The following is a 19238-nucleotide window of genomic DNA, read 5'->3' on the forward strand; positions in this document are numbered from 1 at the left end:
GAATGTTTGCTGAAAGAATGAAAATGCATGAATGAGTGAGGACTGGCTCCAGGACCTGGTGTGCCACTGTCACCAGCCCGGTCTGGAGGGAACGAGCATGGACTAGGGGCAGAGGCTGGTTATCAAATGAGGCCCCTGGTGAGAACAGCGCTTTGTCCAGCTACTCTCCAAAATATCCAACAAGTGTCCACCACTACATAGCAAATAAAACACACACACACACACACACACACACACACACACAGGAGACTAGAAGGAAGGCCAACAGGGATAACATCCAGAGAGTGGACCTACGGACGACTACTTTTTCCTGTATGTTTTGTGTATTTCACCATTTTTTCTGTTCCAGTTCTAATCCTGTGTGCAGGAAGCTGCTTCCAGACTGGTGATTCAGACTCTGGGACGGATTGGCCCAACAGAAGGATGGGGAGTGTCTGCACACATGAACAGGGCTGATAAGCCAGGGCCATTCACCTCCTACGGCAAGTGAGCAGACTGATTGGTCTCCTTTGCGGCAACGAGCACAAACGTACTGGGCTCACAGCGACCACCCCAAGGTGCCCTGTGAGGCTCAGCCCGGTCGGCAAGCTGGGCTCCTCTGTTTATTGCCAACAACCACCTTATCCTCCCCGAATCCCACACCCCCGGGGTCTCTCCATCTTCAAGGAAGGAAGACAGGGTGTAGGGGGCAGGTGGGGGAAGCAGCAGGAGTGCTGGGACAGAGTAGCTGGAGTCCCCGAGATGGCACTGTGCCCATCTGGGACACCTCCATAACCCAACTTTATGGTGCTCACCCCTGGAAGGGGGGCAGGGGAGATGGCAGCCCATCTGGGAGCTCTGGGTAAAAGCGCCTGCCACCACGAGATAATAAACAGCAATAATTAGGCCTTCCTGGAAAACTGGGTAATACTGTTATTACAACGTTTTATTATCTGTATGTTTTACATGAATTTAATTGCCTTCAGCTGCTATAATTTGGGAGCCATGAGGACGAGAGCAGAAATAATAACGAATTGAACCACAAGCAGACCCAGGGTCTGGGGAAGGGGTGGAGGCTGCTTCACTGATGGGCTCTGGGAGCCTGGGGCTCTGAGATTCTGCTCTGGCCTGCAGGAGACAGCCCCCAGACCCCACGGTCCCAGGGGGCACCAGACAGCAGCCCCAGCCTGCCTGGCTCTCGTCCCTCAAATACCATCCACCCTGGGAGGGTCGGTTCCCAACAGAATGTAAGAATTATCTCCTCTCTTTGCATCAAAATGAAAATCACTACCCTTGCCCCCTAAAGCAACCTAGATTCTTCCACTCCAGAATTCATCTGAGTCAGTTACTTCTGTCTTAGGGAGTGCTAATAAAGCTAGTCGGACAACACAATTCTCTTCTATTTAAGCAAAGCCGTTAATAAATATTATATTGTATTTTACAAATCAAAAGAAAAAACAGAAGCTCTCTAACTACAGACCATTCCAGCCAGTTGACAGTGAACAAAGCCTGACTCTCACAGCTTAAGCTGAGGAAGTTATAAATTATCAATCTGTCAAGCATCGCCCTCTGAAGCTTCTTTTCCAGATCTGACCATGAATCTGAGTATCCTGTCTTTAAGTTCTCTTCATTCAGCAAGCCTGCGAGAGACATCTTCAATTCTAGCCCACGAAGGTGGATGGTGCTGATGTCAGGGTTTTATCTGCACCCTCCTCCGCCCTGGCTATTTCAATGGCTTTTTGAATCACTCTATAATAGCTTCAATAACCTGGAAATTTGCAGAGTGGATAGTCAGCTACAGCTTGAACCTCCCCCAAAGTTCCCTCACTGATTATCCTAATGTAGCAGCAGCAGCAACAGCAAATCACAGCGGAGCCAAGGGGCCTGGACCAGGAAGGCTGCACATGTCGGCTCTTCTGGTGGCGTTTTCCCGAAACTTCTCCCTGGAATCGCCTGCATCTTTGGGTATCGCCTTAAGAATTTAGAACCCTTTATACACTGCACTTTTACTAACTTCCTAGGAAGAAGACACAAAAGACTAGAATGTCTTTAAACCTGTCTTTGTGTGTGCCCTTCATCCTCCTTTTAAGGTGGGGGGTCCCTAAGAGAACTGGGTTCTACTTCCTCTCTGTTCCACAATTCAGTGATTAAACAGAGTCCTGAACTTAGAGCAGCCACTTAAAATATCCTGAAAGTTGTGTTGTTTTATAAAATCTTCCATGGAAAATTTCTCCTTAGTGCTCCCATCACACACACACACACACACACACACACACACACACACACGACTTGCATGTCTAGTTCCATTTTTGGTACACTGATTTCCATCAGTAAAAGAAACCAGCAACGAGAGATTCTTTAGCTCCACTGAAAATACCCGTTTCCAACAGATTCCATCTGAAACACTATATAAAGTGACAAATGTCAAAGACAGAGAAAGGTCATCTATTTTGTCTCTACTCATTTTAAAAGACAGTTGCTTTACAAGATTTTTACATTCTGCCCCAATCTTAACACCATCTCCCTTTTGGGACAGTTCAGGCCCACCTGATGAAGAACTCAGACTTTACAAAGACTCATGACTCCAATAGATGGGACTCTTCCTGTGTGAGGCTGGGCCCTGTGAGCCTGATTATTATTAAACAGGATGAAAGTCTTCCTTTGGGGGAAAGGTCGGAATGATGCTAAGTGACAGTGGAGCCAGATGCTTCATTTATAACCAAGAACCAGGTGAGGCCCCAGGAGGGCCTCCACCCATGAGAGCACACATTGCCCAGGAGGGATACCCCTTCTGGAGGAAGAAGCATCTGAGTGACCCACTGAGGGGCCCAGCTCCTCTCGGAAGATGCTGCAAAACGAGTTTCTACATTTTCCTGACTTCTCAGAACTTACACAAAACCCTGATATTTGTTTCCCTTCCCCAGTCTCTATTCCTAACTCTTGATCAAACATGTTGGTGGTACCAACAGGAATTTTGACTTTTCCTCCAGTTCCCCGGCAAGGTTTTTACCCAATGCATTTATATATCAATTACCTTGCGGACGTCCAGCAAGACATTCCAACTGACCTGACTTCCCCATGTCCCTGACCCTTCGCAAACACCCTCCCCAGGCTGCTCCACGCGGGCCTCTTACCAGCTGCCCTGTGGGGCGACTTCCTCTCCGCCGCCTGGCTCTCCTTCCTGGGGTCGGCGGGCGGCCCTACCTTCTCGGGGTCCCGGGGGCTGGCGTCGGGGGGCGTGGGCAGCTGGGGGAGCGTGAGGGCCTGCAGCAGCGGCTTCCTGGGCAGGGGCGGCTTGGAGCTGAGCTGCTCGGCGGACCGGGTCTTCGCCTTCCCCGGCTCGTTGGGAGACCTGGCGCCTCGGGCGGCCGGGCCCGTCCCGGGCGGACCCTTGTCGTTCCTGGAGAGCAAGGTCAGCCCTCCTTTCTCCAGCCTGACCTCCGCGCTGTACCTCTTGATTCCCCTCCCCTCCGGGCAGGGCGCTTCTCTGTGTTTGAAGGACAGAGACGTGGAGCGGAGCTTGACGGGGAAGGGGCTTCCGTCCCCGCCCGCGGGCCTCTCCCGGGCGGCTGGGCCGGGGTCCGCGGTGGCCGCGTCCGGAGAGCCGCGCTCGGCCGGGGCGGGCGGCTTCCGAGGGCCGGGCTTCGGGCCCTGGGGCTCGGCGGGCGCCGGGAGGTCCTCGAGGGCGGCCTCGCTCTTCCAGGCCGGACCGCTCCTGAGAAGCGGCAGCCGGACGGCGGGGCCTCGGGGCTCCAGAAGGCGGCCCCCCGCGCGCGGCCACTCGCGGCCCGACGACACCGAGAACTTTTTGGCGGCCCGCGCCTCGCGGCCTCCTCGCTCCATCTTGCGCTCTGGCGCCGCCGCCTCCGTGGGGGACCCCTCCCGCTCGGCCCTGGGGGGCTCCGGGGGCGCCGCCTCCTGGTCCAGGGATCGGGGTGCGGGCTCCTCTGCAGGCGACTCGGAGGCAGGCGGTGAGGGGGCCGCGCCGAGGCTCGCGTTCGCTGTCGCAGCCGAGGCCTTGTGCTTCAAGCAGCTCTTGGGGGCCGGCGGGCTGGGGGCGGGGGCTTCTGGCCCTGCGCCCTCGGGACCCGGCGCGTCCAGGGTCAGTCGCACCTCCTTCGGGCCGGTGTGGTCTGGCCCGTCGGGACCAGAGGGCGTCTCCGGGGTGGCTATGGGGCCGGGCTCGGGAGGGGTCGTGTCCCCCTCGGGGATGCAGGGAGATAACCGACCCTCGACGTCTCCCGAAGCACAAACCACCTCGTCCGCGGTGTCCCCGCCGGGGGGACACCGGGTTTCCAGGGACAGCTCCTCCCTCGGGCTTTCGCTGTCGGGATTAGGGTGAGGGTGCGGGGAGCCTTCTGGCCAAGACGGGGACTCCGAGCGGGGGGCTGGGCTCCACACGGGCTCTGTGACCTCCATGACCTCCGGGGTGGCCAGACGGCTGGAGGGGTTCTCCCCCGGGGGGTTCTCCTCCTCGGTGCTGGCGGTGAACGCTGGGCAGTGCTGCAAGCGCGCCCGCCGCGCACGGAGCCCCGCAGGTGGCAGCATGGTCGCCTGCCCCCCCGGCTCGGCGCCTCTGTCCTGTCCCCCCTCCTGCTGCCCAGAACTGGGCTTCTCCTCCGTGCTGACTTTGGGTAGCAGCTTCTCGTCGTATTCCTCCTCCTCTGGGGTACACGTCAGATCGCTCAGGGATTCGGACTGTGCTCTCTAAGAGAAATAAAGTGGGCAAAAGACAGCATCATTAGGACAAATAGAGTAGCCCCCGCTCTCAGCAACTAGAGAAAACCTGGGTGCAAGCAAAGACACAATGGAGCCAAAAAAAAAAAAAAAAAAATTAAATTAAATGAATAAATAAATTAAAAAAAAAAAAAAAAAAGAAAGCCTATGGCCTCCCCATTTTGTTCAAGGTTTAATTAGGTTTAAGGGAAGCAGAATGTCTCTAAAGCTGGCACTCAAGTGGACATTCACACACAGCTGTCTTTTCTTAATCCTCCCTTACTGGTCTGTTTGGCATCTTGCCTCCCAAGTTCAGCTTTCAGCAGAACTGAGGCCCTTATGCCCCTAAAATAAATGTTGCCTGAGGCTCCCGAGGCCAAGCTAGAAACCAGTGGACACTGCTCTACAGAGTGAAGCAAAGGGAAGGGGACCAGCAACAGCGAGGTCTGCCACGCTCTGTGCTCGACACGGTTATCTCACTAACTCCCTGATTAGCTCCAGTGACGAGAGGATTATTATTTCCTCCTTGCACTTGGAGAACTGGGAACTCAGAGAGGTCCCTGCCTTGGCCAAGGCTGAGCTAATAGGTGGCCCAGGGGCAAAGCTGTTGCCCTCTCTGACCCCCTGTGCTGCCTCAGAGCCGGTGTCCCCTGTCAATTCCTTCTCTCTCCAGGGATGCACCCTCATAGCAAAGGCAGGCTGGTTTGCCTAAAAGATGATTCCTATCATGTCCAACATGGTCAATAGCAAACCATAGCTGACAGGATAAAGCCCAAACTTTTCAGCTAAATTTGAAGTCTTATATTCTGCCATTTTATTTTGTCTTTTTAAAATTTTTATTTTATGCTGGAGTGTAGTTGATTTACAATATTGTGTGAGTTTCAGGTGTACAGCAAAGTGATTTAGTTATACATATATCTATTCTTTTTCAGATTCTCAGGTGGGGGGAGGGATAAATTAGGAGGCTGAGATTAACATACACACACTACTATACATAAAATAGACAATCTATTCTGCCGTTTTAAATGGTTTCTCCCACTCCCTGCTCAGGTCAAGCCAAGCCCCTGCCATTTTATGTGCCAGACTCTGGGCCTGAGTGACTGGCCGGCTGCCCTCCACCCCACACCTCCAGGGCTCCACTAGCACCCCCAGAGCAATCTCTGATTCTACTCCTGTAGGAAGCCTTGCCTGGCTTGGCGGTAAGTCACGGCCTCGTGCTATTTTTCTTCCGAAAGGTCTCTGGAATCTAGATTTAGTCCACTTCCTTCCTACCAACCACAAAGTCAGTTCTTGCTCTCTTAGGAAGGAAAGGAGATCAAGGTAGTCATGAATCATTCACAAGCAAATGTGAAAATGACCGAAAGGCTGAGGGCATTGAGGCTGGTGTTTTTGAAAAGTTCCTAATTTTAGACCTGTCTTTAGACTTTACAGAGTCACCCAGGCTGCTGCATAAGGGCAGTGCCCTCCTTCCTTCTTTTTAGCAAACACCCAGGGGAGTGTTTGCAATAGGTTTTTGTGGTGGTTGTTATTTTAACATTTTCCAGCTGGTACCTGCTTGCTAACACAAGATAACTGGGATGTTTCTGACGACACCTAAGCTAGCTTTGCCAAGATGCACAACCCTATTCCTCTGGATTTCAAAAGGGGAAGATGTGAAATCCCCAGAAGAATTTTCAAAAGCTGCGGGTTCCTAAGGTGTTACTGGCCTTTTGTTACTACAGGAAACCCTTGATGTGGAAACCCTTTTAGGATGGTGGCTCATGTTTTTAAACTATTGGAACCCACGTTAAGTCAACATAAAGCTGAGGAGCAGGCCTGGCTTGAGCACATCCAGCTTGAGCCACTGGCGGCTCCGAGGGGTTATGGTGGGAGGCCAGGCAGAAGGAAGGCTGGCACAGAGCGTGCACTCCAGAGGGTGGCCCCCGATGCTGAGCAGAGGCTTTGCAGGGAACAAAGCGGCTCCTACCCGAGCCTGGGCTCTCTGGCCAGGACAGCAGGAAGGATGCGGATACCCACTCCACCTCCACCACCCACACCTTGCCTCCCACTCTGGGCCCTCAGAGCAGCTTCACCCCCCGGAACCCTCCCGAGGAATCGGAAGCAGGGGACGGACCCATTGCTCAGCCCGCACCCAGGTGGAGACTCTATCATGGCTGCCTGCTCATCTACCTCCTCTCGCCAGAAAGAAAGCGTCTTTGGGCGGCATGCACATCATCTATGGGCAGAGCATGGGCACGATGGGCAGTGCCGGTGTGGAGAGGAAGCATCTGTTTCTGACACCCGGAACTTGTTGGCAGCTCTGCCAGCCAGGCGACCTCGGGCTAGTCATCTAATCACGCTGCTCCCGACAGAACAGAGTTAATAATATTCCCTCTCCTGGCACTGCCTGGGCTGGGATGAGGCCCAGCTGGCGTGGTAAGATGTCAGTATAAACATTTACGGGCATTCCACTTCTACTGCGCCGGAGCCATGCACGGGGCACGGTTCTGAGCAGCAGGGTAACAAACACGCTGAGACAACCAAAAACTCTGTTGGTCTTTCGTGTGTTCCTCTTCCCCAGCCCCTGCTTTGGTGGCGGCGGACGGATCCAAGCAAATGCAGTCTTGAATATGTTTTTCAAACTTGTAATAAATATCACAATCTTGACAGCCAAGGTTTTTTGTTTGTTCGTTTTCCTGTGCAAGATGGGATTTTTAAGGTTAAGAAAAGCCCCTTTTTTCCCCAGCGCTCCAAAAGATTGAGAGCCTACATGATGTGGAGTAGAGAGTTTATGCCACTGATGGCAGAAGATGCCTGGCTGGGCGTGGACAGCTCTTCTGCCCAAATGGATGAAAGAGCTTGGGCAGCAGCAGGAAGAGACTGAAGTGGAAACTGAAGATGCCTGAGTCTGCGGGGGGTGGACGTGACAGAGTGGGTGATGGAGAAAGAAACCCCGAATGTTACAGGAGATCAGAGAAGCAGGGGAAACTTGCACCTCGCTGTCCAGTGAAGCCCAAAGGGACAGGGAACTTCCAGAAGTCCCCAGGGTCAAGAGGGCAGCAGAGGGGGCAGCGTGGCAGCTCTTCCCCACCCTTGGAGCAGAATAGGAACATCTGAAAGCATGTGGTCCCCAGAGGAAGGTCCTCATGGTTAGGAGAAGGGACCTCATGATCAAAGGGCAAAGGAGGCTGCAGACACTAAAGGACAGAGGCCTCCAACGTAGGACCCAACAGTGACACTGGTGACCACCAGCCAGACACCTCTGTGCATTCAGGAAAATACAGACACCTCCAAAAACATAATGTATCCATGCCTGCGCCCGACCCAGAAAGGGGGGAAGATGTGCAAAGGACAGAGTTTAAATCAAGGAATGACTGTGTTTACCCAGACTGCCTAAACCAGATTTCCTCTTATTCTAAAAAATGGGCTTCAAGAGCTAAGTCAAGTTCAAAAGTAAAGAAAGCGGTACAGCTCTGCCCAGGGGGCAGCAGGAAGGAATGCTGCATTTCCACTGGGAGTATGAGCTGGGCTTCCCGCGGCCAAGTCCTGGCCAGGTGATGGCTGGTTACACACACGCTTCCAGGGCAGAAGGCATCCCCATGGGAAGAAAGCCCAGACTTGGGGGCCACAAGGAGCCGGCTTTGCCCTCGTCCTGTGGCTACACTCAGCACGAGAACAGGCAGGTCAGAGTTACTGGGCCTTGCAAGTCCCCACAGTACTGAGCCTTTAACTGTGAAGGCACTGGACAGATAAGCATTTGCCCATGTACCCAGGTCCCCAGTTTCCATGAGAGCACATTAGCCTGAAGGTCACACAGCCTCCTTCTTTCTCCAGCATTAGTCCCCTCAAAAGTCGACTTTGCTGGCATGAGGTTAAAAAGCGCCTTCCACATGCCCAGAAGAAAAGCCACTCTCTCCAGGGAGTCCCTGACATCCCCCAGAGGCCCCAGCCCACTGCCTCCAGCTGAAGTGCCGAGCTGGTCCAGGGCACCTTATCAACACCCCACGATCTTGTCTCGAGGGAAGGAGGGAGGGGATGTTGGTCTATGAGCATCTCTTTCTCAGCCCCGTCATTCTCTGTGGCCAGGCGGACCCCACACCCCGCTTCTCAGCTCCTCTGGGGATGAGGCATTGCAGGCACCACTGGGCAGCGGAGAAGGTGACAACCCTACATGGACCTCGAGCCCCTGGTCCCATGAAGCCAAAGCACTGCACGAGCGAGTTCTCAGCTCCCAGAGGGACAAGCTGATGACTGCCTGGGCAGCACGCCAAAGAGGGGTCTGTCCTTACAGGGGCAGCACCCCTGTGCCGCTAAGTAGGTCCTCGCCCCAGGCAGTGTCCACTCTAGCTGTTCAGTTTCTCCCTTGGTCATTCACACATTTGTTCATCCATTCACGCATTCAACTAACGTCCACGACATGTCAGCTCTGTGACTAGTGTTGCTCCAGGGCTAGAAGTACAGTCTTCTCACGGAAGACTGGCAATAAACAAGTGAGCACCGCCATTTACAAAGGTCACGTCCGTGTATAGCCAGTGCCATGGAGGAAGTGCCCATGGTGATGGGCAGGTGGGCTGCTTTCCACAGGACGTTCATTGGGAGCCTCTTTGGGGAGGACCTCAGAACGCATCCCCCAAGGGCTGAGCAGGAGGTATCCTGAGCAGGGGACAGAGCCGGTCCCAAGGCCTGGGGTGGGAGACAGCTTGGTGAGTGCCAGAAGCAGAAGAGAGGCCAAAGCGTGTTGAGTGAGGATGGAAGGAGGTGGGCAGGGCCTGGCTGTGCCAGGCCTGCAGTGTGGACATCACACTGAAGACAGTGGGAAGGCAGGGGACCCGAGGCACACAGCAGGTTCTTGGTAAGTGTTGCAGAATGAAGACCGAATGAATGAATGAATGAGTGCTTAGGCGGGGAGGGGCATATCTGATTTAGGTTGAAACCATGAGCACCCCCAGCTCCTGCGGCATGGTCACGGTCCCACGGCCCTCACGGGGGGGGGGGGGGGGGGCGGGGACCAGGGGCTCGAGGTCCATGTAGGGTTGTCACCTTCTCCGCTGCCCAGTGGTGCCTGCAATGCCACATCCCCAGAGGAGCTGAGAAGTGGGGTGTGGGGTCCGCCTGGCCACAGAGAATGACAGGGCTGAGAAAGAGATGCTCACAGACCAACATCCCCTCCCTCCTTCCCTCGAGACAAGATCGTGGGGTGTTGATAAGGTACCCTGGACCAGCTCGGCACTTCAGCGGGGGGTGGCCCGCCCACCCTGCCCCTGCCCGGTTACCGAGGACAGACGCCGCATTTTGCTGCACCGCTGGTTGCGGGGCTTGACCAGGAGCTTGTGCTTGGCCGCAGAGTTGTCCAGGCAGGAGGAGAATTCTGGGGGATAATCGAAATCAGCCACAGGTGCCACACTGCTGTCCGAGGTCCTGGGGGAGACGGAGGTGTCGCTCGCTTGCCTGGAGAAGAGCTGGTCAGGAGACTGTGGCCGGGACGAGGAAACCACGCAGACCTTCAGGGGACAAGGAGCACACAGGCCAAGCCATCAGCTTCCCCGAGGAAACAGTACAGCCAGCACATCAACCTCCCCTTTCACCGGGCTCATCTCTGGGCTGGGGGTTTGAAGTGTCGAGCCAAACCCTGCAGGCCCATCACTCATTTCCAAGAACCTGAGTCCTAGGTGCTCTGTAGCCAGTAACTCTGCCTTCGCCCACCCACGGCAGCTGCACAGGTGATTCAGACAAGAGCTACTTTCTCCCATGAAACCGACCAGCCCAATTCCTCCAAGGGCGGAGTCAGGCTTGGCCCTGTCTCTGGAAGCCATGGGGGTGGCTCAAGGGTGTGATTTCACAGGCTGGGGCACAGCCCATGCCAAGCCCTGCTCTCAGCATCCCATCATTGCTCACTCTAGGGTTCTGTATCTTCACGCCTTCTCTTGGGACAATCTGGCTGTAAGTTACCCCTGTTAAGTCTCAAATATTTTACTAGTTCATACCTCGGCAGGAAGTAACTGAAAGGCAGCAAAGGGCAAAAGTGTCGCCTGGGAGGAAGGGGTTGGGGGGAGTCACATGGAAGAGTGATGGCAACACCGGGTTCTCCTGCAAAGACTCTTATCAGCATAAAGTAGCAGACGGGCACCCACTGCGCACCCGGGGGAGCAAGGTGCAGAGGGAGACCTTGGGAGGGGCTGGGCTTTAGTGACAACCCTGCCACCTGCAAACAAACAAACAAACACAGCTTTCTGTTCCAGCGTGGTGCTCAATATTAGTGTCAAGTTCACATTTTTTCCCAAAGTGTTTTATTTTCCAGTTTCTTTTATTTAGCATCTTAACCACGTTTAAGTGTACCGTTCATTGGTATTAAATACATTCATGTCATTGTGCATCCATCACCACCCACCACCTCCAGAACTTTTCCTCTTGTAAAACTAAAGCTCCATGCCCATTAAACACTAACTCCCCGATCCCTCTCCCCCAAGCCCCGGAACCCACTCTTCTACTTTCTGTTGCTATGAACTTGACTAAGTACCTCGTATAAGTGGAATCATACAATACTTGTCCTTTCGTGCCTGGCTCATTTCACTTAGCACAATGTCTTTGAGGTTCATCCATCTTGTATCCTGTGTCAGAATTTCCTTCCTCTTCAAGACTGAGTAATATTCCCCTGTGGGTATATACCACACTTTGTGTGTCCACTCATCCAGCCCAAGACACTTGGGCTGCTTTCACGCTTTAACTACTATGAGTAATGCTGCTATGGACGTGGGTGTACAAATATGTCTGTGAGAAATTGCTTTCAGTTCTTTTGGGTCCATACCCAGAAATGAAATCACTGGATCATAAAGTGATTTTATGTTTAATTTTTCGAGGCATACTGATTTCCACAGTGGCTGCACCATTTTACATTCCCACCAACAGGGCACAGGGTACCAACATCTGTCTTCATGTTCTCTCCAATACTTGTTATTTTGTTTTCTTTTTTTTCTGTTTAATTGTAGCCATCGGAATGGGTGTGAGGTGGTGCATTGCTTACATTTTAACCTGAGACCATAATTTTATGCACCTCACGATGATTTAGTAAATGCCCTCCTCAGGAAGGAAGCGGCGACAAGAAGACACAGGAGTGAGGGGTCCCCAGGGGCCCGGGTGCATCTCGCTCAGGGTCTTTCCCACAACCCTGGGCCACACAGGAGCACATGCCCAGCAGCACCCCACCCCCCGCCACCAAACTAGAGGAGGAAACGGAAGGAAGACGCTGTTCGCAAGCGCGCCACTGACGCGGGGACCACCCCCTGCAGAGGAACGTATTTTCCCTGTTAACATAAAGTCCCTTGTATTTTCCAGTGCAAGTACAAAGCTTATTCCTGTCGATGGGGAGAAGACAATTACCAAAATGGGGGGAAAAATGGCTCTAAGTGAACATAATCTCTTTTAGTTCTGTGGTTTTAGCGACTGGGGTTCTTCCGGGAATAAAACAAGAAAAATTGCTTTGAAACTAAACCACAGGACACCTGGCCACGACAACCTCTGTGCCTGTGGCTTTGGCTCCCACTGTTGTGGTTGATGACTCAGAAGGTCCCCTGCGATTGGACAGGAGACACCCTCCCCAGATAGTCCTCCTTATAAGGTCACAGCAGGATGGGTCCATTTCACAATCATACAGAATCCTTCATTTTCACCCCGGTCTGGAGGGACAGTGGATATCCACACTTGGTGAGATTTGGGGTTTTGTTTTTCTTACTGCCTGGGACTCAAGAGAGCAGACAAGATGAGCTGCTTTGCAAACGCAGTGACTCCACAAATGAGGATGAATTCTCCTGTGACAACGTGTGCCTTGGGTCACCCCTCTATAAACCCAAAGGACAAACGTTCCCTGCCTACTCTCCACTTGGCTCCCCCTGTATGTGCACTGCCTGAGCGGATGGTCCACTCTGGCCCTGAGGCTGGGGGCCTGGGGAGGAGCTGAATGTCCCTGACACTGGACAAGGGCCTCTGTCCCCAGACAACCCTGCACTGGCCGTCACGGCTGGTCTTCCCTATAGGGAACCAGACTCTCGCTTCTGTCTGAGCTGTCATTCTGAGAGTCCTTGGGGCCTGGAAACACCAACACCTTCCCGATCGAGGAGAACCAAGTTCCGTCTCTGATCAGTGAAGCAACCACTGATGGGGTGGGGTGGGGTCTGGAGGAGGAGGAAAAGCTGACCTGCATTTTTATCTGAGGGCTGGCGGCATCTGGAGCTCACGTTTGCATTGCTTGCTCCCAGCCCCCCAGTTTTCCTGGAGTCTGTGCTTCTGGATGATTCTGGAAGTGGATGATTTAAGAGTCTAACAAGTGGCCCTTTGTTGGGGGGAAATATGGCTCAAAGAGCCCTGAGGAAGCAGCCTGGAATTCAGAGGCTTTTGCAGGGTGACCCTGGGTGACAGCTGCTTTACCACGTTTGTCCTCAAAAAGAGAGGCCCTGCCACTGGGGGAGGGGGGGGAGGGTGGCTCATGGGGAATGGACCCCAGACACAGGGCAGGGGTGGTGGGTGGGCTGGGGGAAGCAGGGCAGGCACTGACCTCCCTGATCCCATTCAATTGTCTCCCAGGTCCTCCGAGGACACAGACCCAGAGGTGAGGGATCCAGCCCGTGGCCTCACCCACAGCAGGAGGCCTCGCCTTCTTTTGCCATCAGAGCTGTACCGTCTCCCCTGTTGTCTTCCCTTGTCACCCAGAGCAAATCAGACCTGCCAGTTTGCCACCCTCGACCCCTCGTTTCCTACGTAATGGTTGGAAACCTAGATTAGGACCTCTTAGATGTAATTCTACCTTAAACATCACTAAACAAATTTCCTCAGGCGTTACCTCATGTGGTAATGAAATTTTAAAAATAATTCCATGTATTTCTTGAAAAACTCATCCCGTCAGAAAATGTCACCTTGGCAGTGTCATCAAATACTTGTTAATGAAGACCTTTTTTCGTAATAATCTTCATTAAGTTTCTCTGTCAAGCACGTGGGCCTGTGTAAGGTGTCACACAGGAAAAAATCCAACAGCCTGCAATCCCATCCTTTTGGGGTTTAAGGTGCCATCATATCAAATACCATGTGTTACATAAATGCATTTTAAAGGGTGCTTTGTCTCCCCCTCTCGATCGGCCCCCTGTGCCCAAAAAACTATCAAGGCACAAAATATGATCACTGTGTCTTCAAAAACCATGATGATAAAGATGATAGTTTTTAAGTCTTAAAGGCTCAAATTTTGGTTTCCGATGAAGCTAGTGGATTGTTCCTACTACCCAATACTTGATAAATTCTCAGAACATTTTTTTTAAATAACATCACCACCAAAGGCGGGGTGTTGAAAAGGACAAGGTCAGCCCTGCCCAGTATGAGTGGCTCCCGGTCAGCGGACTGTGGAATTTGTGCAGCACAGTGCTTTGCGGGTTTGGGAGCTGGGCTCACTCCTTAATCCTTAACAGATTTAGAAGCTACCCGCTCTCCTGTACCATCCGTCCCAGCTAAATGCAGAGAACCACGATGCCGGGAGAGTCAGAGAACTGTGGGGTGGAATGAGGGTGAGTCAGTCAACAATGGCTCACCAGACGCGTCCCCCCAACCACGCAGCCTGAAACACACAAAGTCACATCCGCTCCTGAGGCTGTGGCCACTGAGCTGCCAAGATGTGTGTGTCACGTGGTGATGACACCTTAACACGGCCATCAGTCTGTCAACTTTCCCCTCCAGTATTTTAAGGTGCTAAGGGGTGCAGGGTGGGCTTGGAATCCAGGCAATGGGCCAAATCTTCCTCCTTGTCTTCTCTGCTTTCTCCTCGAGGTGGGAGAGCAGGTGTGGGTGCCCTACTGCCCTCTGACCTGCTCGCGGAGCAAGCAGGGACAGGTCGACCCTAGGGCAGAATTCTGGAGAGTCATTCTCTGGCCTTCTGTGCACAAACCCGCACCCTGGGCGTGTTCACTCTCAGCTACACCACAGCTCTTCCTCTGCCTTCATCCGTGGGGCTCTGGGAACCCACAACGGCAAACAAGTCAGGTAAATACTCCTTCTCCTGCCTTTGCAGGGGGGCTTCTGAACGTCCAAGTGGAAGTGACTGCTGAATATATTTCAGAGCAGCACGGAACCTGCAGGACTTCCCTGAGGATGGCCCTCGACCAGGGCACAGGGACCCTCCAAGGACGCACAGGGCAGGGGTGTGGCTATATACATAATGGGTCGTAACACGGATAACTCCAACTCTATCCACCCCACAGCAAGGCTTGTCTACAAGGGGGAAATCATCATCTGTTTCATCATTTATGTACTCATGTAACATAAATGATAGGTATTTTATCACTGAGCCCACTGTATGGGCTCAGAATGGCAGCACCACGGGCTATGTGGTTTATACCAGGGGTCTCCAACCCCATCCGGTCGCGGATCGGTACCGGTCCGAGGCCTGTTAGGAACCGGGCCACACAGCAGGGGGTGAGTGGCAGGTGGGCGGGCGAGTGAAGCTCCGTCCGCTGCTCCCCGTCGCTCACACTACCGCTGGAACCATCCCCCCTTCCCCTACCCCTCCACATCCCCCTCCCCGGCCCCGGTCCGTGGAAAAATTGCCTTCCACGAAACCAGTCCCTGGTGCCAAAAAGGTTGGGGACCGCTGGTGTACACACAAAAAAGTTCAATTCTTCCTCCTGGATTCCAAAGGGGGTGGGGGACTTCTGGGATCGGTTCCCCGCCCTGCTGAGGTCAGAGACACCTCTCCTGCTTGTCAAACTTTCCCTGCTGCCCTGTCTACCAGCGCCATGCCTCACATTTCTACCCCTAAACTAACAAGTTCTCAGAGTCCCAAACTCAGATGCAGGAGCCTAGACTAAGTCATATATGTTACCACTCCCTTCTCCCTCCAGCCAAATGTCATGATGACAGAAAACAGATTCAAAGCTGTTTTCCTTCTTTCAGATGAGATGCCCCGTCTCTGGTCATCTGCTCAGACAGGAAAAACGAGGTATAGGGTTGATTGTATCAGACCTCTAACCATCATGGAAAATGTTCCCCAAACCATATCTCTTAACGAGACCTGAATTTCTGCTCAAAGAATGAAAACAAATACAGTCCAAGGACTGACAGTGGGTTCCAGTGACCTGGCTAGAATCCCTCCTGGCCGCACTGAGCATGACCCACCACGGGAATCTAAGGGGAACAAACACAGGGGCCGCCAGAGTCCCCGACAGCCCTATGTGGTAGGCGTGGACGGAGCCAAGGTGGTGCAGGCTACACTTGCCTTTATGGTGGTGCCGGGACCGATGTCGTGCAGCAAGGACATCTCTGGGGGGCTCCTGGGCAGACCGTCGTCCTCAGAGCTCATGCCAGCATCATCTCCCCGCCTGGCCGGAAGGCCCCCTGGAGGAGGTGGCGGCCCCATTTTCACATTACACTGTATTTTTAACTAGATTGGAATAAAGAACATTTGCTGTTGTTTTCATCAGCAACTTTTCTCAACAAATCCTCCCACTGCAATTCATTCGTTCAAGAGATATTTTCAGCACCCTTGCCTGGGGCAGGGAACTGAACTGTGAGTCTGCCACCAGGTCTGCCGCTGTCATCTTGAAAATGAGTGGTTATAACTGAGAATGAGGTACGGTCCAATTGTAACTAACTGGGTGAGTCTTGGGAGAGCTGTGACGTGCATGCATTTGGGCTTTAAAATAGATCAAGTAAACCCAGCAGAAATCATCTTAAGACTTCCCGATGCATACCTGACATACGTACCCAGTGTCGCCACGGGGAAAAGTTTACCTGCAAAGCTTTAATCCGGTCACACACATTTTCTTGGGAAAAGACCCGCACCGGCCGAGGAGGGTCCTGTCCCGACTCAGGAATGAAAATACTGTCGTGTGAGAGGGCCCGGCTGCCCAGCGTGCCCCTTGACTCCCTAGGACGAAAGAAGCACTGTGACCCTCGGCTGGTGCCCATCTCTCCCCGGGGGGCTCGGGATGGGGCTAAGGGCACATCCTACAACAAGCCTTCAGCTGCATTTATTTTTTTCAACTGCTTATGACTTCGGTTCATCCTGTCAAATATCACGGTCAACTATTAGGAGCTTTGTAGAGATAGGGATTTTCCTAACAGATCTGAAGGTTGTGTGAATTCTTTTCGTTAAGGGAAAAACCAAGGTCTGACGAGGTGTGAGGTCTAGGACAGCAGGCCTGCAGAGAGGAAGGGCTGGCAGGGGGCCTGGGCTGGCTGGCAGGCTGTGCAGACTGTCCTGGGTGCCCGGGGAGGGTGAGGTCTTTCCTTGTGGGCAAACATGCAGCCCCTCGGTGGGCTGGAGGCCGTGTTTGCACAGCAGGCTGAGGGCTTGCCAGACGGAGGCATCCTTACAACGTGGTCCAAAACACACACATCCACGGCTGGGTTTGAAAGGAGAATTGCGATGTGCAAAGCCACGCCCTCGTCTCATTACCTAATGTGATCTGTGCAACCCAGCCTGTGTGCCAAGGTCCTGGGGCGTAGATGGCGGGCCCTTCTGGCATCACCGTCCCAGCCCCTTCCCCAGCCCCGAGCTCAAGGCTCCAATTTGGAACTGAACCCACAGGACATTCACAAAATGTGCTAAGAGGATGTGGGAGTTATCGTCAGATTTTCCTAGCGGCGCTGGCAGCCTGAACAATAGGTGGAAGGAGATGACTGAGACACGATGATGAAGGAAGGAAAGCCTGTCCGAAGATGCTGCCACCTTCTGCACCAACAGCCCTTCCCCCACCCCAGCCCTGGGCATCCTGTCCTTTGTGAGGCATTAGGGACTCCTAGGTGTGACCCCGCCCCATGTTGGTTAGTGATGTTTTCTAGCTTCCTTCCAGCCGCTAGAGTAAGTTTGCAAGTGGGGAACTCGCAGCTCACAAACGTCCTCACATCTCTGGGAGAGAGTGAGGCCGAGTGAAAGAACCAGGAGGGCCTCCTGCCAGTGGCAGCTGTTGTCACAAAGATCATATGCACACCTGGGCTTCCCTCCCACAGCGGGCAGCCCGTGGTCACACACTCTGGAAACCATAATCACTGCCCAAACACCTCCACTCTGGGTGTAACTAGAATTCAGGACAGTGTGAAAAGGCCGCTGCAAAGACACAAAATGCTATATGCTCAAGGCCATTGACTACAGCATCACTTATAGATGCAAAAGACTGGAAACAGCCCACATGTCCCTCAGCAGGTACCTGAATAAACTACGGGACGTGATATACTAGAGGCTCTGCAGCTGACCAAAGGGGTGAGGAGCAACCCTGTGTGCAGGTAGCACCCGACTCTACTAAGTGAAAAATAAAAAAGGGAGTACAGACAGTGCTGTGTTAGCTCTGTGTGGGAAAGGGGGTGTGAACATATACAAACATACGTGTGTTTGTGTATATTTTTAAAAAATAAAAATAGAAAGATAAGGAACCAATGAATAAAAATAGTCTCCTTTAAGGGGAAGGATAGAAGAAGACAGGACTCAAGGGTACCAAGGTTTCTACTTATACTTACAATGTTGTCTTTGAAACTATGGAAACATTTTGCATCGTTAAAAGACAAAATCAAACAAAATAGGAAATCAGCCTCTAAAACTAAAAAACGAACAGAAGGAAACAAGCCAGATTTTATATCAGATTGTCAGCATAAACACACAGAGAAAAGAATGATTTCAAGTGACTTTAACTCAACATCCGAGTGACTTTTGACTCTACATCTGTAATAGGATAAATTCTAAGAACAAAAAGCACAAAGACAGCAAATTGTACTTGGTCGTCTTAGCGGCAATATTGGTTAAAAAAAACAGTGCAGAACAATCTTTATAGTATGTGTGGGAAAGGGGGAAATGAAATTATTATAAGTATATTAAATGATGAAGAAAATAAATAAGTTTGTTAGTATCATTAGGAACCAAGATTTCCAGTAAAAGAGAAAAGTGAATTCAAACAAAGAATCAAAGCAGCAACAATTCTGTCTAAATAAATTTGAACTGGAAATACCAGTGAATTAATGATTTATTTTTCTCTTAAAAAAACATATTTCCTAGCTACATCTACTGGAAAGGTCTAGAAGCAATGACAGCCAACTAACAATCATCAGCCCTGGCAGGCAGATTGTGGTCGCTAAAAACCATTTCACACTAAAAGGAAATGGCTGATTACAGGTCTAGGGCAGGAAATGTACAAACTAACTTAGGATTTCTCATCATGCAAGAAAGCAAAGAACCTTCCAGAGACAAATGGGGTCATGTCAAAAGAACCAGGAGCTAATCTGAAGTGACTCTCAGTAGCATAAGATGGGACAGTGTGAGCATAAAAATGAACAGAGACTGTCATGGGTTAGAGCATATCAAATATATAAAAATCCATGCATTCACAATGATAGTCAAGAAAAAAAAGAAAAGAAAAAAATAAAACTCATCACTCAGTTTTGGAAGTTTGCTAGGGTACCAGGTCATTACTCTGAAGGTAGATGGATAAAAGGAGAACCAAGTATTACCCTGCTTTTCCTGTACAACTTGTATTTCAGAGCAACCAAGGAGTTGATGAAGGAAAGGTCTTCTGCATAGACGAATGCTAGCTAGCACATGA

At 52.1% G+C, this 19238-nt stretch overlaps 1 protein-coding gene across 1 annotated transcript in view; it reads right to left on the reverse strand.

The window, feature by feature from the left end:
* The window catches only part of CRACDL (CRACD like), a 124261-nt gene that overhangs the window by 16898 nt on the left and 88125 nt on the right, over positions 1-19238 (reverse strand). Inside the window, exons 4-7 of the mRNA XM_061211094.1 lie at positions 16438-16573; positions 15923-16087; positions 9948-10175; positions 3114-4686 (exon numbers count right to left, since the gene is read on the reverse strand). Of these exons, the coding sequence (XP_061067077.1) occupies positions 3114-4686; positions 9948-10175; positions 15923-16087; positions 16438-16573 (2102 nt within the window). The remainder of the gene's footprint in view (positions 1-3113; positions 4687-9947; positions 10176-15922; positions 16088-16437; positions 16574-19238) is intronic.

The sequence above is a fragment of the Eubalaena glacialis genome, chromosome 14 (assembly GCF_028564815.1).
Source record: "Eubalaena glacialis isolate mEubGla1 chromosome 14, mEubGla1.1.hap2.+ XY, whole genome shotgun sequence".
In the NCBI taxonomy this organism is placed as follows: Eukaryota; Metazoa; Chordata; class Mammalia; order Artiodactyla; family Balaenidae; genus Eubalaena; species Eubalaena glacialis.